At 42.4% G+C, this 26,097-nt stretch overlaps 1 protein-coding gene across 2 annotated transcripts in view; it reads right to left on the reverse strand.

Moving 5' to 3' along the window:
- Positions 1–559: 559 nt before the first annotated feature.
- The window catches only part of LOC106582287 (D-ribitol-5-phosphate cytidylyltransferase), a 36,217-nt gene continuing 10,679 nt past the window's right edge, over positions 560–26,097 (reverse strand). The window contains exons 7-10 of one of the 2 annotated variants that reach the window (XM_045703523.1): positions 22,553–22,628; positions 22,289–22,381; positions 19,706–19,844; positions 560–1,519 (exon numbers count right to left, since the gene is read on the reverse strand). In XM_045703523.1, the coding sequence (XP_045559479.1) occupies positions 22,359–22,381; positions 22,553–22,628 (99 nt within the window). In that variant the 3' untranslated portion in view covers positions 560–1,519; positions 19,706–19,844; positions 22,289–22,358. Of the gene's footprint in view, positions 1,520–19,705; positions 19,845–22,288; positions 22,382–22,552; positions 22,629–24,795; positions 26,051–26,097 lie in introns of those variants that run through there. The other variant, XM_045703528.1, reaches the window with a different exon arrangement.

Raw genomic sequence — 26,097 nt, forward strand, 5'->3', positions numbered from 1 at the left:
CACACATACTGTAGCCAACGTGTAGCCCACACACACACACACACGCACACGCACACGCACACACACACACAGGTGTGAGTGATGGCTGACTGAGGGGAGGGATAAACAAAGTTACACTACTAACCTGGGTTCTGTATACCTTTGTACTATGCCTCACTTAAAGACTTACAGTAGGATGATAGACTATTGCCCTGGGCTCCCTCTTACTGTGTATGATTAGTCCATACAGCTCCAGGGAGTTACTGTGAGGAAGCTGGAGCTTCAATAGGACTAAGCTGCTTCATTATGGGCTCAACTGATGTGTGGGGTCTCAGACAAAGCAATTACACTTGTCCCTATCATGTTCTGTATATTTACCAGGAACACTGATGTAAGGTCTGTGCTACTGTATCCGTTTGAATGGAATATGTAACCGTCGGGATTGTGTCATTGTAATGCCATAGGGAGATTCTCTACAAAACGGTCAATACAGTACTGAAACCGACGGGAGATGTCCGAGGTGGTCTGCGAACCCCACAATGTTGCGGTCATAGCATAATCAAAACAAAGACAATTTATGTGATGGCTACAATGAAAAGAAAAGTCATTTTATTGAAAGCAATATTTTAATAACATTTCAATGTGCCACTCATTTTATACCTCCACTCAAACATGGCAGTACAAAATCACACATGTATACAGTAATGTCAACTCCTCTCCTCCATTCAGCAGCACCTTTATCCAGTGATCTAGACACCATTCCACATAAAAAAAACTATAGCATATTATGTTATATATACTATAGTATTAAGTGTAGTGTTTTTGCAGACTTTACTGTAGTGTTTACTGTAGTATACTGTTGGAATCTGTAGTATTTACAGTTAACTATAGTATAAATACTGTAGTAATAGAAAACGAGTATATATTATAGTAATTAATGTAATGTTTTTGAAGATAGTAGTATACTGTAGTATTTACTGTTGTGTTTTTGCGGACATTACTGTAGTATTTACTATAGTATTCTGCAACATTCTACAGTAAGTACATCACATGATTGAGGGATACTAGTGTGTAGTATATTAAACTACAGTTTACTACAGAATTATTTAGTAAGTACTGTAGTATTCTATAGTAAACTGTAGTATTTCTTCGTGTGAATGAAACACAGTACTGTTTGAAGTCTCAGACCATAGGACTATAGACAGTCTCACACACTTGCAAAGCGAACTGTCTCCATATATACACCCCTGTCTCATGTTAAACTCTTCCCTATCCATCACACTGTTCCTTTTTCTAGTGCAGTTCATGTCATACACAGAGTTTGAAGGCTCGCAGTGTTTCTCAAACACACACCTTGTGGCAAAGCCGTAGGTGGGTAGTGATAAGGGTGGTCCAAGGCAAGGCTGGACGAAGTGGTCTGCTCTTCCGGGTTGGCTCACGCCTGGAGCAGCTGTCCTGTAAGGGCGGGGCTTCTGTCCCGGATCAGAGCACATAACATCTGGGCCACCCTCTCCACTGACCGCCCTCAAAGTGTAGCTTCCTGCAGCATGCACATACATACAGAGAGACACTGTTAGGATCCTCAGTGCATACAGACACACAGAGAGATGATGTTTGGATCGTCTGCATAATCTGATCCACAGACAGACATACTGTGCTGCTGCATATCCTGATCTATCAGACCAATCACAGTGGGGAGGATCTCCTTCGCACACATTTGACTGTTCAAATACAATACACAGCTCTTTGAGCTCCTTTAGAACAGACAAAAACAGTACAATCCACCGAGTATACCCATCGATGTTCAGACACACGCACACAACCTGCTGGGATCACACCAGAAGCCTTGTGATTGACAGATACCGTGTCTTACACAGAACCTCCCATGTCGAGTCCATTGTCTCTTAGGAGAATTCCTCCCTGGAAAAGCAGCCCTTCTCACGTTCTCCGGTGTTGTAATGCCTAGCGCATGTCCGTAAAATCAGCCAAACAAGCATCTGAATTCTCCTAAATCGAATTTTGCTAAGAATTCCCATTTGCAGGGGGGGTGGGGAAATGATCGTTGCCCACATGTGATTCGATAGCGAGTTCAATCAACAGACGGAAGCAATTTGAAATGGGAGAACTTCAAAATTAAACCTCTATATGATTTTTTTCAAATGTGCGTTTGTGAATCACAGGTCCCGCTGCAGTCGTAAGCCCGAGCGAGGGCATTCTTTACAGTTTACAGTGCATGATATTGGACAGATCTGCAGCAAACCACACGTTCAACTACAGACGGAATGTGTGTGTGTGTGTGTGTCTGATCTAACAGGCTAGGGTCCCACTGCTTTTAAAGGCAGACTCTACTGTTGTGGTCGTTTGCTTTCGTGATTCCTCTGTGCCTTGTGTGTTTTTTCCAGGCTGCGAATGCCTTTCATAATCATTGTTTCACTCCCTTCTCCATTCCTGACATCAGTGAGTGACTCCCGGTTTGGGTTAGTACTTGCTTGATGAGTCCTCAGCATTGGGATAGGGCTGGTTTCTGTCTTTCAGACACAGCAGTGTTTAGAAAACTATGGTGCTGCCGTCCTGTTCCACCACTGATCTGAGATCTGAGGGGATCTCTTGACATGTACTCTACTCTATTCTCAGCCTGGTCAATTTCACATTGGACCTCATGGGTTTGAATATCAGCCTAGTCACGAAGCATTGGAAACTGTGATGAAATGAGATTTCATTAAAGACGTTCTCCACGTTTGAATTTATTTGAATGATTGTTAGAGTGACTACTCGTTTGTGAACCTATAGTGCTTAATCTATTGCTACGGTGTCCATATTAGGACAGCCTCAGAGTCACAAGGAGTTAGTCTTTACACTCATCTCCCAGTGGAATGACGTGGAATTGGATTGCTGCTTAATTTCATTGTGTAAAATTATAATAGAAACATTTCTAATTCAGCCCCTCCTGGCTATTATTCAGATGAAACGTTATCAGTGACCAGACCTAAGGTGTGAGAGCGTTCAGAGCGGTGAGCGTGGAATCAGGCCTGACCGTGGTAAATGTGCCTGAGCACTGGGATCCAGAACTCCTGGAGTAACTCCCTAATCAGAACCAGTGTTGGGGAGCCAGATGACAAGCATTTTCCACACCAAGGGGGGATCCAAGGCTACAACTGCTGCTAGACGGATCAGCAATAATCTATTGATTAAAGCAACACAAAGTCAAAATGGAGTCAAAATATGGTAGCTTTGAGCAGGCTCCAGGAGTATTTCATTTCAGCTTTTCCTGTGTTTGCCTATTATGTTTTTCTATTTACATTTGGCCCTGGTTTTAAGAAATCAGAAAAGCTCAGGGAATGGAAAAAAATGTGTCTCTCCTGTTTTTCTTTAAGATGTACCAACGTCATTGTTCTTTTACTTAAAGGGATACTTCGGGATTTTGGCAATTAAGCACTTTATCTACTTCCCCAGAGTCAGATGAACTCATGGATACCATTTTTATGTCTCTGCTTCCAGTATGAAGGAAGTTGGAGGCAATTTCGCACGCCAATGCTAACTAGCATTTGCGCAATGACTGGAGGTCTATGGTATCTACTAGCATGCTAGCAGTTACCATAGACGACCAATCATTACGCTAACGCTAGTTAGCAACTTCCATCAAAATGCATGCAGACATAAAAATGGTATCCATGAGTTGATCTGACTCTGGGGAAGTAGATAAAGGGCTTCATTGCCCAAATCCTGAAGTACCCCTTTAATTACTAGTACTTGACAATGCAGCCTAGTATCATAGACTAGACGTAACATAGTAAACGTAGTTCCGTGGGACTCAAATTCGTAAGATATGTTACGTTTGGTATGGTTACATAAGACAGATGGTTACTTAAGGCAAAAGCTAAAGTAGGGTGGTTGGTCAGGGAGGATGGGGGATATAACGCGAACGCCTAGCAACCCAAAAGTTGGGAGTCCGAATCTCATCATTTTAGCTACTAATTAGCATGTTAGCTAACCCTTCCCCTAACCATTTTAGCTAATTCTTTCCCTAAGCTTAACCCTTTTAACCCTTCCCCTAACCCTAACCTTAACCCTTTAACCTAACTCCTAAACTTAACCCTAACCCCTAGCCTATCTATCCAAAGTTAGCCAGCTAGCTACAGTAGCCACCTAGTTAGAATTCGTAACATATCATACGTTTTGCAAATTCGTAACCTATTGTACATTTAGAAAAATGTGTAATATATAATACGAATTGTAATTCGTGACATACCATACGAAATGGATGATGGACATCTACCAATTAATTCATACCATACGAAACATAACATAACATACTAAATGGAGTGTCTCAGAATTACATACAGAATAATATGAAATGCTCTGAGACCAGGTTGGGCAATGAGGATGGGGGCCAATACATCTGTGAACAGTCAACAGAATATGGCAGCAAATGCACTCTTTTACCCTAACGTTGACTGGATATTCCTCCATTACAGAAATACACGTTGGTTTGTCAGAGGCTGGGAGGCAAAGCTTTGCGAGAAATCAAAGCATTCTAGGAAATCTGATTGCAACTCGTCCCCTTTATTTGCACCATAAGTAATGACCAATACATTCTTTCTTTTTTCTCTCTTGCATACTGTCTTCAATCTAATTCAGAAAAATAACTTATTGACAAAGGCCATGGCAATCAGTTCATCACACGGAATCGATTCCAGAATGTTCCATGTGTTTGAGGCATTAGTGAACTATGAGGATGATAAATGTTATGAACATGTTCATTCGTCCATTATTTACCACCCAAGTGCATTGTCTAAGGGAAAGTCTGGGAAAGCTTTAAGAGTATAGGGCCATGTCTTGGGCTCATTTGAGACAGCTACAATCTCAGCCCTCCTAACCACCAAGCTAATGATCACTCCCCTTAACGAGGTCTGTTTGGTTATGAGCGCAGCATGACAAGCCTAACGGCTGGAAAATAAAAAAGAAAGGAATAAAAAGAGAGGAATCGAGAGAAAGCAACTGGAGATCACCAAGGAGGATCAACGTTTTAAGCCCCGTCTAAGCCTTTGCGTTGAATTATTTCCACTTGGAAAATACATGCCTTTAAAATATGAATCATACTTCATAACAACGCATTATTAAATCAACTAGTCGCTCTCTGGTACATGAGCAAGAATTGAGTCCCTTTGAAGTCACTACAGCTTTGAGTGGACACAACGATTGCTGGCTGTCGCCAACTTGAGCAATCGGGGGAGAAGGGCCTGGTCAGGGAGGTGACCAAGAACCCGATGGTCAACCTGGCTCGATGGTCACTCGGAGTTCCAGAGTTCCTCTGTGGAGATGGGAGTACCTTCCAGGAGGATAACCATCTCTGCAGCACTCCACCAATCAGGCCTTTATGGTAGAATGGCCAGACGAAAGCCACTCCTCAGTAAAAGGCACGACAGCCCGCTTGGAGTTTGCCAAAACGCACCTAAAGGACTCTCAGACCATGAGAAACAAGGTTCTCTGGTCTGATGAAACCAATATTTAACTCTTTGGCCTGAATGCCAAGCGTCACGTCTGGAGGAAACCTGGCACCATCCCTACGGTGAAGCATGGTGGGGGCAGCATCATGCTGTGGGGATGTTTTTCAGCGGCAGGGACTGGGAGACCAGACTAGACCGAGTGAAAGATGAATGGAGCAAAGTATAGAGAGATCCTTGATGAAAACCTGCTCCAGAGGGCCCAGGACCTCAGACTGGGGGGGAAGGTTCACCTTCCAACAGGACAACAACCCTAAACACACAGTCAAGACAACGCAGGAGTGGCTTCGGGACAAGTCTCTGAATGTCCTTGAGTGGCCAAGCCAGAGCCCGGACTTGAACCCGATCTAACATGTCTGGAGAGACCTGAAAATAGCTGTGCAGCGATACTCCCCATCCAACCTGACAGAGCTTGAGAGGATCTGCAGAGAAGAATGGGAGAAACTCCCCAAATACAGGTGTGCCAAGCTTGTAGCGTCATACCCAAGGAGACTCGAGACTGTAATCGCTGCCAAAGGTGCTTCAACAAAGTACTGAGTAAAGGGTCTGAATACTTTAGTAAATGTTTTATTTCAGATTTTATTTGTAATAAATTTGCAAAAAAGTCTAAAAACCTGTTTTTGCTTTGTCATTATGAGGTATTGTCTGTAGATTGATGAGGGGAAAAAAACTATTTAATCCATTTTAGAATAAGGCTGTAACGTAACAACATGTGGAAAAAGTGAAGGGGTCTGAATACTTTCTGAATGCACTGTTTAAATGGTTTCAAATTGAAATCTAGGCCTATCCGATGACAGAAAGAGGAAACCGAGGCATAAATAATGTCAGTTCACTCAAGGAACCGCAGCTCACTCAAATTACTCTGGATGGGCTTGACAGACATGGCGGGTACCTCTCCTGACCCTAGCTCACCCACTAAACTTTTCTGTCATTGGCAGAGTCTCTGTCTGTTCAGTGCTCCCCTCTTCTCTTCTTTCCACTGCTGGTGCTCCAGGATCCATAAACTCCTCTCACTAATGAGGCCCTATCTGGCCCATTGTTACGAACACATGCACTCAAGACACACACGCACACTCACCAGTTAGTCCCTGTGTATAGCCATGTTATTTTCTACTTGTGTATAGCCATGTTATTTCCTACTCCCTGTATATAGCCATGTTGTTTTCTACTCCCTGTGTATAGCCATGTTATTTTCTACTTGTGTATAGCCATGTTATTATCTACTCCCTGTATATAGCCATGTTATTACTACTCCCTGTATATAGCCATGTTATTATCTACTCCCTGTGTATAGCCATGTTATTATCTACTCCCTGTGTATAGCCATGTTATTATCTACTCCCTGTGTATAGCCATGTTATTATCTACTCCCTGTATATAGCCATGTTATTTTCTACTCCCTGTGTATAGCCATGTTATTATCTACTCCCTGTGTATAGCCATGTTATTATCTACTCCCTGTGTATAGCCATGTTATTTTCTACTCCCTGTATATAGCCATGTTATGATCTACTCCCTGTGTATAGCCATGTTATTTTCTACTCCCTGTATATAGCCATGTTATTTTATACTCCCTGTGTATAGCCATGTTATTTTCTACTCCCTGTATATAGCCATGTTATGATCTACTCCCTGTGTATAGCCATGTTATTATCTACTCCCTGTATATAGCCATGTTATTTTCTACTCCCTGTGTATAGCCATGTTATTATCTACTCCCTGTGTATAGCCATGTTATTATCTACTCCCTGTGTATAGCCATGTTATTTTCTACTCCCTGTGTATAGCCATGTTATTTTCTACTCCCTGTGTATAGCCATGTTATTATCTACTCCCTGTGTATAGCCATGTTATTATCTACTCCCTGTGTATAGCCATGTTATTATCTACTCCCTGTGTATAGCCATGTTATTTCCTACTCCCTGTATATAGCCATGCTATTTTCTACTCCCGGTGTATAGCCATGTTATTATCTACTCCCTGTATATAGCCATGTTATTTTCTACTCCCTTTATATAGCCATGTTATTATCTACTCCCTGTGTATAGCCATGTTATTATCTACTCCCTGTGTATAGCCATGTTATTTTCTACTCCCTGTGTATAGCCATGTTATTTTCTACTCCCTGTGTATAGCCATGTTATTATCTACTCCCTGTGTATAGCCATGTTATTTTCTACTCCCTGTATATAGCCATGTTATTTCTACTCCCTGTGTATAGCCATGTTATTATCTACTCCCTGTGTATAGCCATGTTATTATCTACTCCCTGTATATAGCCATGTTATTTTCTACTCCCTGTGTATAGCCATGTTATTATCTACTCCCTGTATATAGCCATGTTATTTTCTACTCCCTGTGTATAGCCATGTTATTATCTACTCCCTGTATATAGCCATGTTATTTTCTACTCCTTGTATGTAGCCATGTTATTTTCTGCTCCCTGTATATAGCCATGTTATTTTTACTCGTAATTGCTATTCACTGTGTATTTATTCCTTGTGTCACTATTTCTATTCGGAAGGGTCAGTAAGGAAGCATTTCACTGTTAGTCTACACCTGTTGTTTACGAAGCATGAGACGAATAACATTTGATTTGATTCACTTGCTGAGATAGAAGGAATCTGAAACGAGGGAGGATTTTCATTTCTCCATGTCTCTAGCACCAAGTAGTCTAGTCAGACCCAATAACATGTCCTCCAGGGCCGAGGTGGTTTTCCATTGGCTCTCAGTCTCACCATGTCTTCCAGAGGTTTAATATGGATAGGGAAAACAGTTGGTTGGTGTGCAACACCACACACAAAGAGGCCTACAGTGTCTCTGAGGCATAGAGGAGTGCTGAGACATGTGGAATAGAAAAACACCTGACTTGGAGTAAAAGTAAGTATTATAAAACAGGTAGTTTGGATTCTGGATGCTGATTGGCTGAAACAGCATAAATGTAATGATTGCATTGTAATCGATGCTTGTCAAATGCCTGCTCTAAATATGTGTATCAATAAATATGTATACACACCAGGTATAGTGCCCACCTGTGTTGTGGGATACAATGAAAAAAGTCCCTACACATGTATCTGAGACCTGGTGCTCTCACAACAAGGGTAGGTGCATTTTTGGGACATATCATATTAACTTAGAAATATGAAATGAACCCAAATGAGCTTGACAAATGCAGCACTAGACTAAAACCACAGAACACTTTGATAATGGAATATATTTCACCAATATTAGACACGGGGTAACCTCACTTTCCATTTGATCATTTTCTCATCGCCTTTCATCTAGAAAATCTCCCTGACAAAAGTCCATCATTTGTACATATTAGTGGGAAAAGTGTCACAAGTCATACAGCATATGCCATATGTAATCCAAGAGCAGAACACACAGTTATACGCATATAGAAGTTACTCCTCTACATCAATCATCCACATCTCATATTTTAGTACCCAATACACGCCCTTTCTACATGGATGTGTTCACTTAAAAGTGCATCGACAAATGAACTTAGAATAGGTATCAAAAGTTAGTGACATATGGGATAAACACAAATGCTCTCTCGCACGCACACACTAGCCTCGTTATTCCAAACTGAAACCACACGTTTCCAGAATGGAACTTCAAATCATTACAGAGTCTATTTTTGCATACCGTTTAAGAGGAGGATTTTGACAGGAGTAAAACTATATGTCTTTGAAAGAGGAGAAAACATCAGCAGACCACACAATAAGCAATCCTCTGCATACTAGCTAACTTTACTTTTAAATGCCACAGATGGGATCAACCTTTCCATCATGGAAGCAGAGCTGTGTATAGCAGTCCACCGCCATACATGAAGGGGCTCTTTGAAGCTTTGGGTTTTTAGCAATTAGGAGTTTTAACAGTGACAATTTGCACGCCTCTGTCATTTTGAGATCTCAAGCCCTGAGGACTAGCTACCGAGGGCTCCCACTTCTGTTCCCTTCATGGATTGCCAATGGAGCTGGAGTCCTCAGTAAAAACAGCTCATGGAAAAGCTTTCAGTAGCGCCGGGCCAAGTGCACTGCAAAGAGCTGTTAGAATCACACTACCCAGCAGAGAAATCGGTCAAACGGCCTATTGAGACAAATGTACGACAAATGTTTGGGACGTACTGTCATTCTTTTTCTCTACATGTACCGTTAGCCACGAGGGCAGTATCAGTTTCTGTGGGCAGTTTCAAACTCTTCCATGAGCGGCTCCCTCCTTGCTAAAAAACCGCTGAAAATTAGCTTATTTTTTATTATGGTCTAAAGTAGTAGGCTGAAATAAGAAAAAGTAGTAAAAGAAGCTCTCCCCAAATGACCGATGAGGTGAGTCCCATTGGTTTAAAAGGATTGTGTTTCAGCCTACTGCCAGCATGTACTTTTGTGGGTATTGAGGACCTACGGCCCCCACCACTCTCATTCTAGGGGGAGGCGGTCACTAGGGGCCAAACAGACAGAGGGGGATAGCAGGTCTGGTTAATGTCCGGTTCAGAGACTTGATATGAGCCCAAACCTAACACCCAAGATTTGGGGTAACTTTATCCAAAGTACAGCCTACAAGGCTACTGCTTGGGCCATGCTAAGTTAGGAGGACCCAACAGTTAAAGCATTGACTTGGGATTAGGGGTTCAGGCCAAAGGGTCTGGAAGTGAGAAAATGTGACAGGCCGCTGGTCAATGATTTTAGGGTGAGGCGTTGAACTTGGCAAGGTGCCAGAATGTCTGTATTTGGGATGACCTTGTCCCTCCCATTCTGCTGCACTTCATTTGAAAAGGACACGTATCGTATGAGAATGCTTAAGTGTGCCGATGTTTATCCTCCTCCATTTGTGTGGAACTTTTGTGAGTCTCCTCAGACTTTCCAGCCAAGGAAAACCGCACTTGTATTGATACATAGCTGCTTCTTAGACCCCATTGACACGACAATTGTTGTTGCACAAACCGCTCACAGTACAGTGAGAAACCCCTTTCAAAGTGAGTTTCCAAAATATCCTGACAACTACAGCATGTATAGACTTCCCTTTGACTAACCAAACAACAAACCCAGTCAAAATGGGACACAGAGCATTTCAGCAAAGAAAATAAAGGAAGTTTGTGTTTCCAGAGGGTCTTTTCAGAATGAATGCTGTGTTATTTCAACAAGCTCTAGTGAGTGATGACTTGAATTTGGCCCACCGGCAGACATACCTCTAACAGTAACCAGGACAATGACTCTTCAGTCATAGAGGCATGAAGACATGGGGAGGACGTACGCACTGGGACATACGAAACTCACACACACACACACACACACACACACACACACACACACACACACACACACACACACACACACACACACACACACACACACACACACACACACACACCTCATTTAGTTATCATAGTAGAGTCCACACATTACAGATAAACATGACACAGTCTGTATCGTAGGACATCTCAGGTCAAAGACAGGTACTGGTATTTTGCTCACTGACAACCCCAGACATCCCAGACATGACACACCCTGGACTTAAACCCAGTACATCCTGGTCACGGCTTAGTGTCCTCACTTCCACTCCAAACACGGAGGTAGAATGTAATCGCAGACATATCTCCCATAAGCCAGGCATACAAACACCGGTGCAACAATGTGTTTCTACACTTCTGTCAAAACAACCGCATCTCACAGACTAAACAACGAGGGGATATGCAGGCCGTGCGGCCTACCAGACGATGAGCGTAAGACTGAGTGGGCAAGCAATGGGCCGTGCAATTGATATCAAAACACTTCACTAAAAATACCAATAATTGTATCTGTAGGTAATGATGTTCTAACATTGTAATCACACTCAAGGTTTACTGTGAGGATTTTCCACAGCCCAAAACACACTATACCATATCACAGTGAGGCCTTCCCCCCCAATGTAGACACAGGCACACATCTGAAGGGTTAACACTACTCAAAGTAGCCTTAAAAAGAGCCTGTAAGCAAAAGCGTAATCCTTCCAGTACTATGTCTCTTATAACATTATAAACTATAATACCTAGGTGTCTGGCTAGACTGTAAACTCTCCTTCCAGACTCATATTAAGCATCTCCAATCCAAAGTTAAATCTAGAATTGGCTTCCTACTTCGCAACAAAGCCTCCTTCACTCATGCTGCCAAACTTACCCTCGTAAAACGGACTATCCTACCGATCCTCGACTTCGGCGATGTCATTTACAAATTAGCCTCCAACACTCTACTCAGCAAATTGGATGTAGTCTATCACAGTGCCATCCGTTTTGTCACCAAAGCCCCATATACTACCCACCACTGCGACCTGTATGCTCTCGTTGGCTGGTCCTCGCTACATACTCATCGCCAAACCCACTGGCTCCAGGTCATCTTAAGTCTTTGCTAGGTATAGCTCCGCCTTATCTCAGCTCACTGGTCATCCCCAAAGCCAACACCTCCTTTGGCCGCCGTTCCTTCCAGTTCTCTGCTGCCAATGACTGGAACGAATTGCAAAAATCACTGAAGTTGGAGACTTATATCTCCCTCACTAACTTTAAGCGTCAGCTGTCAGAACAACTTACCGATCGCTGCAGCTGTACACAGCCCATCTGTAAATAGCCCATCCAACCAACTACCTACCACATCCCCATATTGTTTTTGTTTTTCTGCTCTTTTGCACACCAGTATTTCTACTGGCACATCATCATCTGCACATATATCACTCCAGTGTAAATTGCTAAATTGTAATTACTTCGCCACTATTGGCCTATTTATTGCCTTAACTCCTTACTTTATTTGCACACACTGTATACAGATTTTTCTATTATGTTATTGAGTGTACGTTTGTTTGTCCCATGTGTAACTGTGTTGTTGTTTTTGTCGCACTGCTTTGCTTTATCTTGGCCAGGTCGCAGTTGTAAATGAGAACTTGTTCTCAACTGGCCTACCAGGTTAAATAAAGGTCCAATAAAAATAAAGACGTGTTAACTCTACCCGCCAATACCGTGGGTGGTCAATACTGTGGGTGGTCAATACTGTGGGTGGTCAATACTGTGGGTGGTCAATACCGTGGGTGGTCAATACCGTGGGTGGTCAATACCATGGGTGGTCAATACCGTGGGTGGTCAATACCGTGGGTGGTCAATACCGTGGGTGGTCAATACCGTGGGTGGTCAAGTCTGTGGGTGGTCAATACTGTGGGTGGTCAATACCGTGGGTGGTCAATACTGTGGGTGGTCACAGTACACAGAGCGGTAAAATAAATTCACATATGAATACACTTTGGAGTTCTTTGCCTGAGTATATGTTTACAAACTCATTTAGAGAGACCTGGAATGTATTAATCCATTATAAGAACATATCCTTTTGTTTGTAATAGTTCCCGTAGTTGGAATGCCGTTTCCCCGATTGGGACGTGTAGAGTCTAAGTCAAGTCTTATCACTGAGAGTGAGAGAACCCATTGCTGGTCTTTTTAATCGACCAAATCAAAGCTGAGTAAACAGTGCTTTTGGTATGTCTAAGTCCTCCCTAGCCAAACTCCTGCGGTTGAGTTTCACACATACCAACACACATCTGGTGCACTCTGGGCACAAAAGATCAGGCTTGATATCCTGCAAGTCGCCTGGGTCCACATCTACCCAAGGCCCTATGGGCCCTGGTTCAAAAGTAGTGCACTACATAGAGGAAAGGGTGCCATTTGAGACTCAACCAGGGGGTTTCTTATCTCGGTTTCCACAGGGCTCCACCATAAGACTAACAGGCATCATTATGAGAAAACAAAGAGAACTAATTAGACTTATGACAGGGGAAAATAGTGTGTGAACGAGCAGCTGCATATTGGAACATAAATGTGATGCTAAACATTAGAAGATCTACAGAAGACTGGCCAAATCTGTCAGCGCTGTCGGATATGTTATTGAAGTAACACAAAACAGCTTTCACATTGGGGTTGAGTTTTTGCAAGCACTTGATTCACTTTATCTATGGTTCGTTCAGCCATGCACTTTTCCTATGCAGTGCCTCAAATTATACAGTACACTTTTTCCAAACCCTGGTACATGACAGATTTCAAATCAACAAAGCGAACTAATCACATGTATTTTAATTACTGTTTTAATTACAGTTGTCCTTATTCCTTGCATTCTCACCATGTCAGTGTGGGTCCTTTTCTAACAAAGGTAAAATAGTGCTTACATTTGTCCTGTTTCACTGCATGTACAAGTAGGTAACCAGTACAAGTGTGAGGTTTGAAATGGAAGTGGGGTCACGGCCAGGGTTCAGCAATTATTCATGGTGACCCTGGAGCAATTTGGGTGTGAAGCAATTAAGTGCCTTGCTCAAGGGCAGATCGACAGATTTTTCACCTTATCAGATCGGCTACCTGCCACCTCATATGGAAGTACTCTTGAAGGGTGCGCTACTCAAGGTCTATAACCTATCTTAGTTAACACAAATACACGTGGCATCTTAGCCCAGGACAACTGTTGAGCTGTGGCTGAGAGTGATTGGGAGCGTGCCCGAGACCGCAGTGGCGGAGGTCGTCCCTGCTCTCCCATGATCCCCTGTGACCTCGGCGTGGGTGCACGTCCAGGTAAGACTATGAGAAGGGTGTACAGTTTCGCCTGCCTGCCATGCGGACGGTGGACCTAAACAGGGAAGAGAATAGACCTATAAAGCCTTCCCTTTTTCTTACTCTCGTTTTTCTCTTTCTTTTTTTCTTCTTTTCCAGAGGCTAATCTCTTCTCAGGTTTAAGGTATTCCTGGTCTGGTTTGAGGAGAAGGAAACGCGGAGTGGGTAAACATCAGGGCTCTCACTGCAGGAATTAGAGCGCCCATATATCACTGTGACATCCCTCTTTTCATGCGGTGACAGGTTGCCAGGACCCTGGACTGGGGGGGGATCCGGTGACACTTCCTATCGCCGCGGCAGCCATTGATAGGGGATACGATCATAGTTTTCACACCGTCAGATCGGTTTACTGCACTAGAGCGTCTCCCAACTCTCACCACCGACAACTTCAGCCAACGGCTTAAATGGTCTGAGTGTTCAGTGTTCACACATCATGGCACACATGTCAGGTGTGCATCTTTGGTCAGGTTGAATAACACCACCGCAACAGGTCTGTGGAGGTGCTTTGATCACAGATCTTTCCACAAAGGCGGCAGTTCATTGTCCATGACTCCATTTGTTCAGCTTGGGAGAAATCTTTACCTTAGGTAAACATAGGAATGGTTCTGCCACGCTGCGTTCCAGCTGTGGGTGTTGCCTTGAATAACATGAAACCACAGTCATTGCTCCTTTCAGTAGATCAGCTTTGGGTCCAAAAATACATTTTCTGAAGGCCAATGAGTTGGGGGATGAAGAAATTCCTATTTTTTTTCAAATTAAAATGGCATGCATTTATTCATCTTTAAAGCTAAAATACTACTAAAGTTGCCATTAATATGTGCAAAAGTGTACTTATGTGGCAATCCATTCCACTGTAGATAAATATAACTCAAACCGCAGACATTCAGTTCACCATTATCCTGTACAGACGTCAGGGTGTGTCTTGTACTCCCCCAGTATGATACATAACAGAAGCATTTCAATTATCTCCATTATTGTTCTTCTCTATCCCTACTTACTGTGGTTGACAACAACCATTCATTTAACACCAAAAGTGAAAACATTTAAGGAGGAACAAGAGCTGTATGCTGTTAAGCAGGTCATTTGGGGGTCACATTAACTCATGCACAGACTAGGGCTGGGCGATATGGCCAAAATATCATATCAGGGTATTTTTCACATTTTTGACGGTATTTGATGTTTTTGATGAATAAAAGTTCTACATTTGCTTTAAGAGTAGTGCGTGATCCTATGGTGGCAACACATATATTCCACATTATTTCAAAGGGTTTTTCTCCAGTCTGATTGTTTTTTACTGTTCAATTCAACTTCAACCTAAAATAATTTTGTGTATTTCCATCAATTTCTGCATTTCCTACACTCATTTCAGATAATTTCCACACTGCCACGATATGGGCAAAATGACTAGGCTGTATTTTTAACCAAATGTTGCAATTGCGATTTAGATCAAAACACTTGGGTGAACTTTTGGAATCATGGAAATAGAATGCTTATTCTAATTCTATAGTTAGAATATAAATAATGGTGGGCACTTTGAATACAGTGTTGTTTGACATGACAACGAATGAAAATACCACGGAAGAGTTATTGTGACAGGGTAAGAACCAAAGTGATGTTCAGTGTTTCCTAGGGGACCCTATAATCTTTGGCTATATTAAATCTTTATTCATGTAGCCAACATATTTATGCTTAGCCTATTCCTCTTTGATTTAGAAGATACTGTTGCACAAACAACATGCTGATTTAGGCCTCCACCAGCACTGGTATCAGGCTGTATTAGCTAGCTACGTTTGCTCTGACTCAGTACTTTTATTAGCTAGTTAGCTAGCCACCTAACTAGCGATTAGCATTAGTGGCTAACACGATTTAGCTTAACTTGCTAAGAAAATACAAACTAGTTGTTTGCAGATGTAAGAAACACAAACTAATATTGTAATTATAGAACGCTTGTGGATTTATATTAAGATCAAAGTGGAAACAACATCATTGTCAGCAACATTGTTGCATGTGCGGCATTGACCATGCAGACTGAACGAAAGTGTCTCGTGGTCAAGCAACAACAAATGCGCTCCTTGTGTGACTGGGTGGGACCAGGTCTGTGTGGAATGCAGCATGGAGAGTGAGAGAGTGGAGGGATGACTCAAGTAAACTATACAAATGGACGTTACACACGGCGTATCATATTTAACAAACCAAACATTCAAATACCGTTATAAAAATCCAAACCTTGATGAGAGCTTTGCACACTCTTGGCATTCTCTCAACCAGCTTCATGAGGTAGTCACCTGGAATGCATTTCAATTAACAGGTGTGCCTTCTTAAAAGTTCATTTGTGGAATGTCTTTCCTTGTTAATGCATATGAGACCAAGTCCATATTGGCAAGAACAGCTCAAATAAGCAAAGAGAAACGATAGTCCATCATTACTTTAAGACATGAAGGTCAGTCAATATGGAAAAATTCAAGAACTTTGAAAGTTTCTTAAAGTGCAGTCGCAAAAACCATTAAGCGCTATGATGAAACTGGCTCTCATGAGGACCGCCACAGGAAAGGAAGACCCAGAGTTACTTCTGCTGCAGAGAATAAGTTCATTAGAGTTAACTGCACCTCAGAAATTGCAGCCCAAATAAATGCTTCACAGAGTTCAAGTAACATACACATTTCAACATCAACTGTTCAGAGCAGACTGTGTGAATCAGGTCTTTGTGGTGAAATTGCTGCAAAGAAATCACTACTAAAGGACACCAATAAGAAGAAGAGACTTGCTTGGGCCAAGAAACACGAGCAATGGACATTAGACTGGTGGAAATTTGTCCTTTGGTCTGGAGTCCAATTTGAGATTTTTGGTTCGATGTGGGTGAACGGATGATCTTCGCACGTGTATTTTCCACCGTAAAGCATGGAGAATGTGGCGTTATGGTGTGGGGGTGCTTTGCTGGGGACGCTGTCTGTGATTTATTTAGAATTCAAGGCACACTTAACCAGCATGGCTACCACAGCATTCTGCAGTGATACGATATCTCATCTTGTTTGGGCTTAGTGGGACTATCATTTGTTTTTCAACAGGACAATGACCCAACACACCTCCAGGCTGTGTAAGGGCTATTTTACCAAGAAGGAGAGTGACGGAGTGCTGCATCAGATGAACCGACCTCAACCAAATTGAGATGGTTTGGGATGAGTCGGACCGCAGAGTGAAGGAAGTGCTCAGCATGTGAGAACTCCTTCAAGACTGTTGGAAAAGCATTCCAGGTGAAACTGGTTGAGAGAATGCCAAGAGTGTGCAAAGCTAAGGGTGGCTATTTGAATAATCTCAAATATAAAAAATATTTTGATTTGTTTAACACTTTTTTTGGTTACTACATGATTCCATATGTGTTATTTCATAGTTTTGATGTCTTCACTATTATTCTACAATGTAGAAAATAACCCTTGAATGAGTAGGAGTTCTAAACCTTTTGACCGGTAGTGTATATCATTAGTAAGATAATGTGTTTCATTCCAGTCAGTGAAGGTTTAAAATAACAAATCTCCTCACATTAAATTAGATTCTTGGGTGACATTTCACCCCAGGTTCTCCACAGTGGAATTATTGCAGCAATCCCATAGAATGGCCAAATGTCTTGGCATATGAGGAAATGATACATGACAAAATCTATACTTACAGATGTCAAAGGGGAAATCAGACAAGTCTCCAACAATAAGAACAACTGTTTTCAATATGATATTTGAGACTGTATTTTCCAGAGTGGGTTTACTGATCCTTATCGAGTTCTTACAACAAGAATCCCTCTACATGACTAAGTAAAGAATTCCATCTCTAAACAACATGGAAATTCTACCATACCAAAAACAATATTGCTATTTAACATTTCGTTTGGAGAGAAAAACACACAACAAAACAATCACTGACTTTCAATTTTTGTTATAATTACAGTGTCAATGTGTGTCAGTGAGTGCTTGGCTAACATAGTCATAGGTCGATGCATTTCAATTTGTTTTCACACAATGGTAACCTAAGGTTTGCTCTTTGCACTATGCCATGTACAGTATAGGAACTCTACATGCAATCTTGGTTAGGTTTCCCAGTCACGGAGTTACAATGTTTGATTGAACAGGGCCTTAAGTATCTTTGGGATATTGTATTAAATTACAATTCATTAAATACTGTCCAGCCATTTGGGTGATATGAAAATGAAATAACACAGATGCAATGAGTTTAAGTTGTGGATGTGCATTAACATGGATATATTTGTACATATCTGGAGGCCAGGAGGACTGAAATAGGGAGTTTTGACAAGTATGAATAAGCCCATCTGGGAAGAATTATCCTCATTATAACAGAAAACCTATCACAGTGATTTATGCAAGGTCTTAGTCGGCTATTCCACTATCTGATAAGGATAAGCATTTTCTCATAAAACTGGAACAGGAATGACTAATTAAGCACATCACTCTCCATAGGTCAGTCACTCTGGCATGCTGGGAATTGCGGACCAAAGACCCAACATCCGATAGCACAATCAAACTCACATGTGAAGTAGGTGCACCACACGCTTCCCCGTAAAGAATACAGAGCACCTTGTTTTAATTAGATGACACGTTGACGTTAAAGAATGACTGCCGCATGTTGTCGACACTCCAGAAAATGGAAAGCCATCTTCACTCCATTACTCAGGTTCAATTCCTCCTAGCTAATGCTGACGAGGCTAAAATCAAAAGAGATGGTTGAAACCTCTCTCGATCTGCCCCGAACAGTGCGGTACTGCCATTGGTTTGTGATGTGTTATTGCTGCCAAGAAATTGAAGCTGTCATTTGTCCAAATAGCTCAATGTATCACAAACACAAAGCTCACTGGCATGTATATCAATTGTTGCACAAACAATATTACAACCATTATATATATATATATTATTTTTTTTTGGGGGGGCTTTTCTATTGGGAGAACATCTGGCTTTTCTATATCCTTTCCAGCTATTGCGACCTACTGTTGTGGGTGAGCGCAACATAGCCACTAGCCAGCAGTAATCCAATCACTTCAGTAACACATATCCCGCCATCTCTAATCCAGTGTTAGGAGGGTTTCACATTTATATAATCATGTAAATGCCGACAGAAACACATTTCACGTCAACCACATCAACCCTGACAACTGCAGTGAACTTTTGACAGGCCAATGGGGAACCTCAAACACCATCCAGAGCAGAGCCTCCCCATGAGACACAGCTGAGGTATGTATGCGGTAGGGCAAACACTTGAACCAATGTGTGTGTAAGTGTAACATGGCTTTTTCACACTTGGAGGACATCTTTATCCTCTGCATGTTTCTTTTATTAAAAACAAAACACAACATCCGTGTCTGGATGGAAAGGTTAAAAGGTTATATTCCACCCACACACACATGTAAGCACACGCGCGCACACACACACACACACAACATCTAACACAGACAGCACAATTAGCCTCAAGACCAAATGCATGAGGAGACAAGACTCTGGAACAAGGACTTGCACAGTTCTCATTGTGTTTCGTTTGGTTTTTTGAAAAGTGCATTCCAGGGGGACTCTAAATCCAGGAGGACGTAAGACCAGGCATATATAAAGGGGCATACCTTTGAGTGATGAAGCTGGATGCCATAGACTAAAATATTTCCGAGCTTGGCTCCTGTGGCGAGCTCCATCATGGCCGCCGGCTCTCCTCCCATTGGCTCGCTGCGCGGACGAATCGTCCTCCGACACGTTCAAATACACCTATCAGAAGAAGCCCAGCCACACCCAGTCAGACATGCATCTCCTGCCAATAATGACAATCTCTTACAGAGACTTAGAGAATGATTATACCTTGGATCAATTAAAGCACATTGTTCAAACACTCGGAAGAGAGACGTGCTGCGACTGAACAAGCATGCTTATTTAAAGGTCCTCGTTTGGGAGGGAGGTTGGAGGAGTGTGTTGTAGTGTTCGGGGTAAACACACGTCGGATAGGACTCTGGGGGTAGTAATCCCTCTGGTTCAGGTGGAAAGGCCTCATGGTGTTTATTTAGATAGATGGGCCCACATTAAGACAGCATAAACCAGCACTGATGAGTCACTTAGTGTGTCATGCATGGGATGAGAAAGCATGTGAGTCTACGCTGCAGCTGCGGCCAAACGTCTATTTCTAATTGGGCTGTTGACTGATGCTCGACAGGGTGAATTCACTCCAATTATGTCTTCTTATACAGGATTTGTGTTGTAAGCTCAATGTCAAATGTGTTAATTAATCTGTTATAAACCTATTATACATCATTATATGACTATAAGTCAAGTATTTCTTGAATAAGTCAAGTAAGTCACTTGTCGTTTATCAACATCTGTTTCAATTCAAATAAGTGATATTATTGATTTGTTTTGCTGCTGTAGAAGGTGCCAGTTTGGCTTAAGTCTAGACGAGATCATTACCAGGCACATACTGAATCGATTACCACGCACTCTCTCTGTGAAACTCGATTATCTCCCACTCTGATTGCTAGGTCATTGTTTAACGCTACAGACTAAGCCGGGGTTTCCCAAACTCGGTCCTCTGGACCCCAAGAGGTGCACGTTTTGTTTTATTGCCCTAGCACAACACAGCTGATTCAAATAATCAACTAATCATCCGCTTTTGATCATTTGAATCAGCTGTTTAGTGTTAGGGTAAAAACCAAAATGTGCACCCCTTGGGTTCTCGAGAAGCGAGTTTGGGAAACGCTGGACTAAGTTGTCAAAAAAGAACAGCGTGTGCCATCTAATGCCACCTATATATCCCTCACTGTTGAGATTTTGCGTCCGCGCTTAAGACGGGGAAATTCTGAGATCGCTCTGTGAGCCAACTCTTGCTTTGAATTCAGGCTCCCACCTCGCTAAAACTCTGTTTGGAATTAAGCCTTCCCATGATGCTGATGTTAAATGTAGGACATCCTTAAGCTGCCATGAAATCAACTTAGGACCGTGGTAAATATTTTTTTAATAAGGTGCTGGATCTAGGGGGTCCTAGGGTTTTCTACCTGTGAAAGGAGCATCTGGTCCACAGTAAGAGCTGTGGGGAAACCTAAGACACAGATGCATTTACTCTGGTGTGGTGGAGAGCGTTGCACCCACCCTAATGCAGCCTGGAACCTAGCTCCACACCACCGGAGAGGAGCTGTGTGTGTGTGTGTGTGTGTGTGTGTGTGTGTGTGTGTGTGTGTGTGTGTGTGTGTGTGTGTGTGTGTGTGTGAGTGAGTACTTGCGTGCACAGAGGTTCACTGAAGACTTAACAAGGCCTTACAACACAAATCAAGGCAGGCGGTTTAATCAAGTTATCCTGTATGGCATTTGCAATGATTAAAACTGAGTTGTTTTGAAGACGTAAAGACTCACTTAGAGAAAAAACAGAATGCAACTTCCCCAAGCCCACTGCACCTTTTTCCCCTCACTTTGTTTTGGCAGTTGTGCTGTTGCCGGGGTGAAAAGGTAAAATCACAAAAAGTCAACAGGACCTTCATACCGTAAATATTTATTTTTGGGTTCCAACTAGATCAATTCGCAGGGGGGTTCTACTTGAGCTGTCATGAGTTAATGTTGCTCTGTGGTTGATATTAACATCTGAACCGAGCCAAACGGTAAGTGAAAGGAGTGAAGTGCTCTCAAGGGGGGGGTGTAGGGTTCCTAAACAGCAACATCTTTTCGTCGGAGGGACCAGAGGTAGACTGCAAAGTGAACATTTTACAAGCGGAAAAAGGTTGGCTGGCCATGTAGTACATGTACCTGGAGGAAACTAGAGCCTAGCCGGGCCAGACGTGTGCTTTAGAAAACACCCAACACAAGTTCATTCACAGTGTGGGAAACCTGACTGAGACATGATAACGTCCACTAAGTCCACTAAGCACAGACAACACCCATATACACAATGTTCTCTGTTAACTCTGCTAACTCACCTTGTTCTGAATGTGTGTGATTGATACTGGGATACCCAAACATCAGAGGGTTCCATGGCCTTCGCAAGCTTACAGTCCATCCTTAAAGCAACAGGGCCAACTCACGTCAAGCAAAGTGAACAGTAAGGTGCAAAGAGCCCCAAGCATAGAGAACTGAAGAGTCTAATTTCCAGTGCCAGAACAAGAGTGTTGGTAAGGCAACTGGGAATTCATATGAGGCTCTATTCACACATTTATCCCCATGTGAACTCAACGCACCCAAATAATGACAACTGGATGCAGGAGTGCTCAGTCTGCCTCCTCCAACGCACTCAGCGTTTCTCCAACTTCAGACAAGCAAGAACTGTTCACCTACAGGATACAAATTAAAAGCAATTGTCAGAAAAGAGTGGAGTATTGTTGAGTTGGCTATCTGAACAGCAAAAAAAATAAACATATTGGCAATAACATAAACAATTTTCATAGTGTTGAAACAGGCTTACTTATATTCTGTTTTCCTAAACTCCTGAAGTGTGAACTTACAGAAACTTGAATAAAGTTCCACTCTTGACAGAGATTTGGCATTGTCTCCTATCAAGTCTGAGATCACATCCACCTCCTTGAAGAAAGATACAAAGAAACATTTCACAGAAATACTTTATTAAAATGTGAAATAAACCAAATGATGATGTTAGTTAATGCTGTTCAATTATATTGGAATGCAGGGGAGCTCAACTACAGTCCAAGAGGGTTTTCCATGCAGGTATTCATTTCTCCCTGGCACTTAATCAATTCATTTCAACCGCAGAGTCTCAGTCCACACACCTGGTTACCCAATAATAAATTAGTCCCTGATTAAACCAGCATACATTACGTAGCTCCAGGACTGGAGTTGAACACCATTGATCTTAAGCTAAATTCTCTCCATGGCTGGATTGCTCATTAGAACAAATGAAAGAGACAGGGAAGTACTGCTGGGCTCTCTTTGTCTCTCTGAGCTGGCAGAATGATAAAACGTACAAAGAAGCCTGGGGACAGAATTGTGGATGAGCCAAGTTAAATTACATTACACTGTAAATCGAATCAAAATTCAGTACAGTCCAAAATAGTAAAAGCATTTTTGTTCACTGTAATTGTAACCACATTTTAGCTGAGTATCTTTCAACGAATTTAGCCCTTGAATACAAATGGAATTAAGCTGTACAACATGCTACAGTCAAGTGTGTTCATTTCATGTTCATCTCTTCTGTTTCCCCAGTAATTCTTCCCTGGTCCTGTCTAACATTTCATACACAAGAGGAAATAAACACAGAAACAAACATCCACGCTCTGTGTTTGTCACTGACTGGGACTTGTACGATTTTAACCGTTTAGAATAACAACGACAATTAGAAATATGAAATGGTTACGGGAAACATGTGGAGGGTTATTTGATCCAGAAAGATAAGTTGCTTGTGGGTTCTGAGGGAAAAGTATCAGTCAGAAATGTAGATTTGCGAGATTACATTTTCTGACATGATTTAAACAAGGTTAGTTGGGCATGAAATTCTGAAATGGGATGTTTGTTCAAGAAGTCTGTCTGGGAGAGCCAAGGAGACAGGAGGTCAAGGACCAACTACAGGACACACCAGAGTCCGTGACCGAAGGCAGAAATCAAGTTCCAGTCTGCCAGAGGAAAAAAGAGAACTGCCCCAAACTATGGGTAGTGTTTCAATTCAGAAAGTGGTAAGATGTTACCGCATTGTTTCCTATTAAAGACCATAGAAATACCAAGTCCCAGCTTAAAGCAGGCTATAAAATAAAGCGTTACCTATTACTTTTTCAAGCTATGAGTTGCTTGTTTGAAATGCTGAGAAACTCAGACAAAGAGAAAGGATAGACATGATTTGAATATAGTGCTCAAAGTGTAGTTCAGTGAGCTTTGTCCCGGCCTAGCTCTAGCTGTTCCTCTATCTGGCTGTGTCCATGACTAAATATCTAGTAGGTCAAGGTTAATATTTTTGAAAAAGGAGGGATATAATTCACGTGTTCCAAGATTGTACTTAGTCTTGACTGAATATGAAATACTACTTTATGCCAAGCTCAAAATGTTAAAGATAAGGAGGGGTTGGAGGTGTTCTCCCTTCATCAGATCCTCCCTTCCTATCATGACACTAATGGCTGTCAGATTGGGCTCCGACACAAATTGACTCAGAGCCTAAATTAAAAACAAAAAAACATGCAAATGTTTCAGTTGCAGCTCTACTGTAATATTAGAATTATGTTTTTGTGGCAAAATTTCAATTCCTTTGTCTCAAGACACTGAAATAAATGTGGCACTAATAGGTTTACTTATTAAATAAAAAATGATGAATGGCTAAGAAAGACAAGGTCTGGGAATGTCTGTTAAAGGACAAGTGATCTGGGGTTATTGTGGCAACTAAAAAATAAATAAAACCCCCCCCAAAAAAATATTTGACCAACATTATGTACAGAACAAGAAATAAAAGTGCTAACAAGAACATTGTTTATAATATATGTCACGGTTGTCGTTGGTAATGGAGGACCAAAACGCAGCAGGTATGTGTATACTCATCTTCTTTATTATAAGGAAAGAAGGCAAACCCAAAATAAACACGTATACAAAAAGAAACACACCGACAATAAACAGTCCTGTAAGGCTTGACGCTATACACGGAACAATCTCCCACAAACACACAGACAAACACACCCAACTAATATTGGACTTCCAATCAAAGGCAACACCACACAGCTGCCTTCAATTGGAAGTCCACAACCAATTAACTCTACATAGAAACAGACTACCTAGACTAAACATAGAATACATGAATCTCAAACAGTGCCCAAAAAAACCCGGAATAATAAATCAAATGCCCTTACTACAAAAACACCACCCGGAACCACATAAACCAAATACCCTCTGCCACGTCCTGACCAAACTACAATGACAATTAACCCTTATACTGGCCAGGACGTGACAATATATTGCATATTAATACAACTTAATGTTTATTATGTATCTTCCACTATGATTATGGGATCACGTCCATATTCATCCTTCTATGAGAATCCCCTAATCATATTCTCCCCACAATAACACACATGCTGCCAAATCCTCCACCTGCACACACACCACACTGTGTGCTCGCCTCCAAGCTCCAGCTCAGCTCAGGCTCTACCTCCCTTATCCCCTGTATTAAAGTCATTAATGGCACTGATCACAACGCTAACTCCTCCGTTTCCTCGCCTTTCATCTCCCTCGAACCCCCTGGGAAGGATGTATCTGGTCCCAGACGCGTGCACCGCAACACGACCCCACCGGGCACCCGAGTGCAAGGAACCATGGTTCCAATCAGAGCCAAAGCCTTAGGTTCCTAGGATCCCATACGTCTCAGGGGTCTGCCTAGCACCACGACAGCTAGATCCGCTGCCTGTGTGACGCGTACTGCCTGATGAAGGGCTTGGCACTGCTTCACAGGAGGATGAGCTGTCGGTGTGTCTGTGCTCTCCCTGTATCACCAAAACACTTCATCCGCCATGCATTTCCCCCCTCTGCTGTCAACTACCGAGGGAGGATGTATATACTTTTCGATATACGCAGGAAGGAAGAGACTCTCGACGGCAATGTGGGGACGGTATGGTAAGAGGCCGGGGGCGTCTGTTATATAATTCATGAGAATGGAGAAGTGCAATGTGATTTGTGGGGACGATATGGCAACCTGTGAGCCCTTCACCATGACTGAGAATGAACGGGAGATATGTCATACGGGGACGGTATGGGGACACTGGTTGCCCTTCAACATGATGGGCGAAGGGCAGTAGTGAAGAGTCATCGCTGAACACTCAATTAATCAGATAATTCCCATGGCATGAACTATATGACTGCCATCTGCTTTCCGTCATGCCGGGGAGGTGGAGAGGTGGAGAGGCAGAGGGGGGATGGAGGGAGGAGGGTTTGGAAGCCTTCAGACAAGCTCCATTATAGGTCTAACAGCAGATGGCAAGTCTAACCGGGGCCCACCCAAGTGGAGCTCACATGGTCTGGGAGGGGGGGTGGGGGGTGGGGGGGGGTTGAAGGGGTGGAAGAA

The sequence above is a fragment of the Salmo salar genome, chromosome ssa02 (assembly GCF_905237065.1).
Source record: "Salmo salar chromosome ssa02, Ssal_v3.1, whole genome shotgun sequence".
Lineage (NCBI taxonomy): Eukaryota > Metazoa > Chordata > Actinopteri > Salmoniformes > Salmonidae > Salmo > Salmo salar.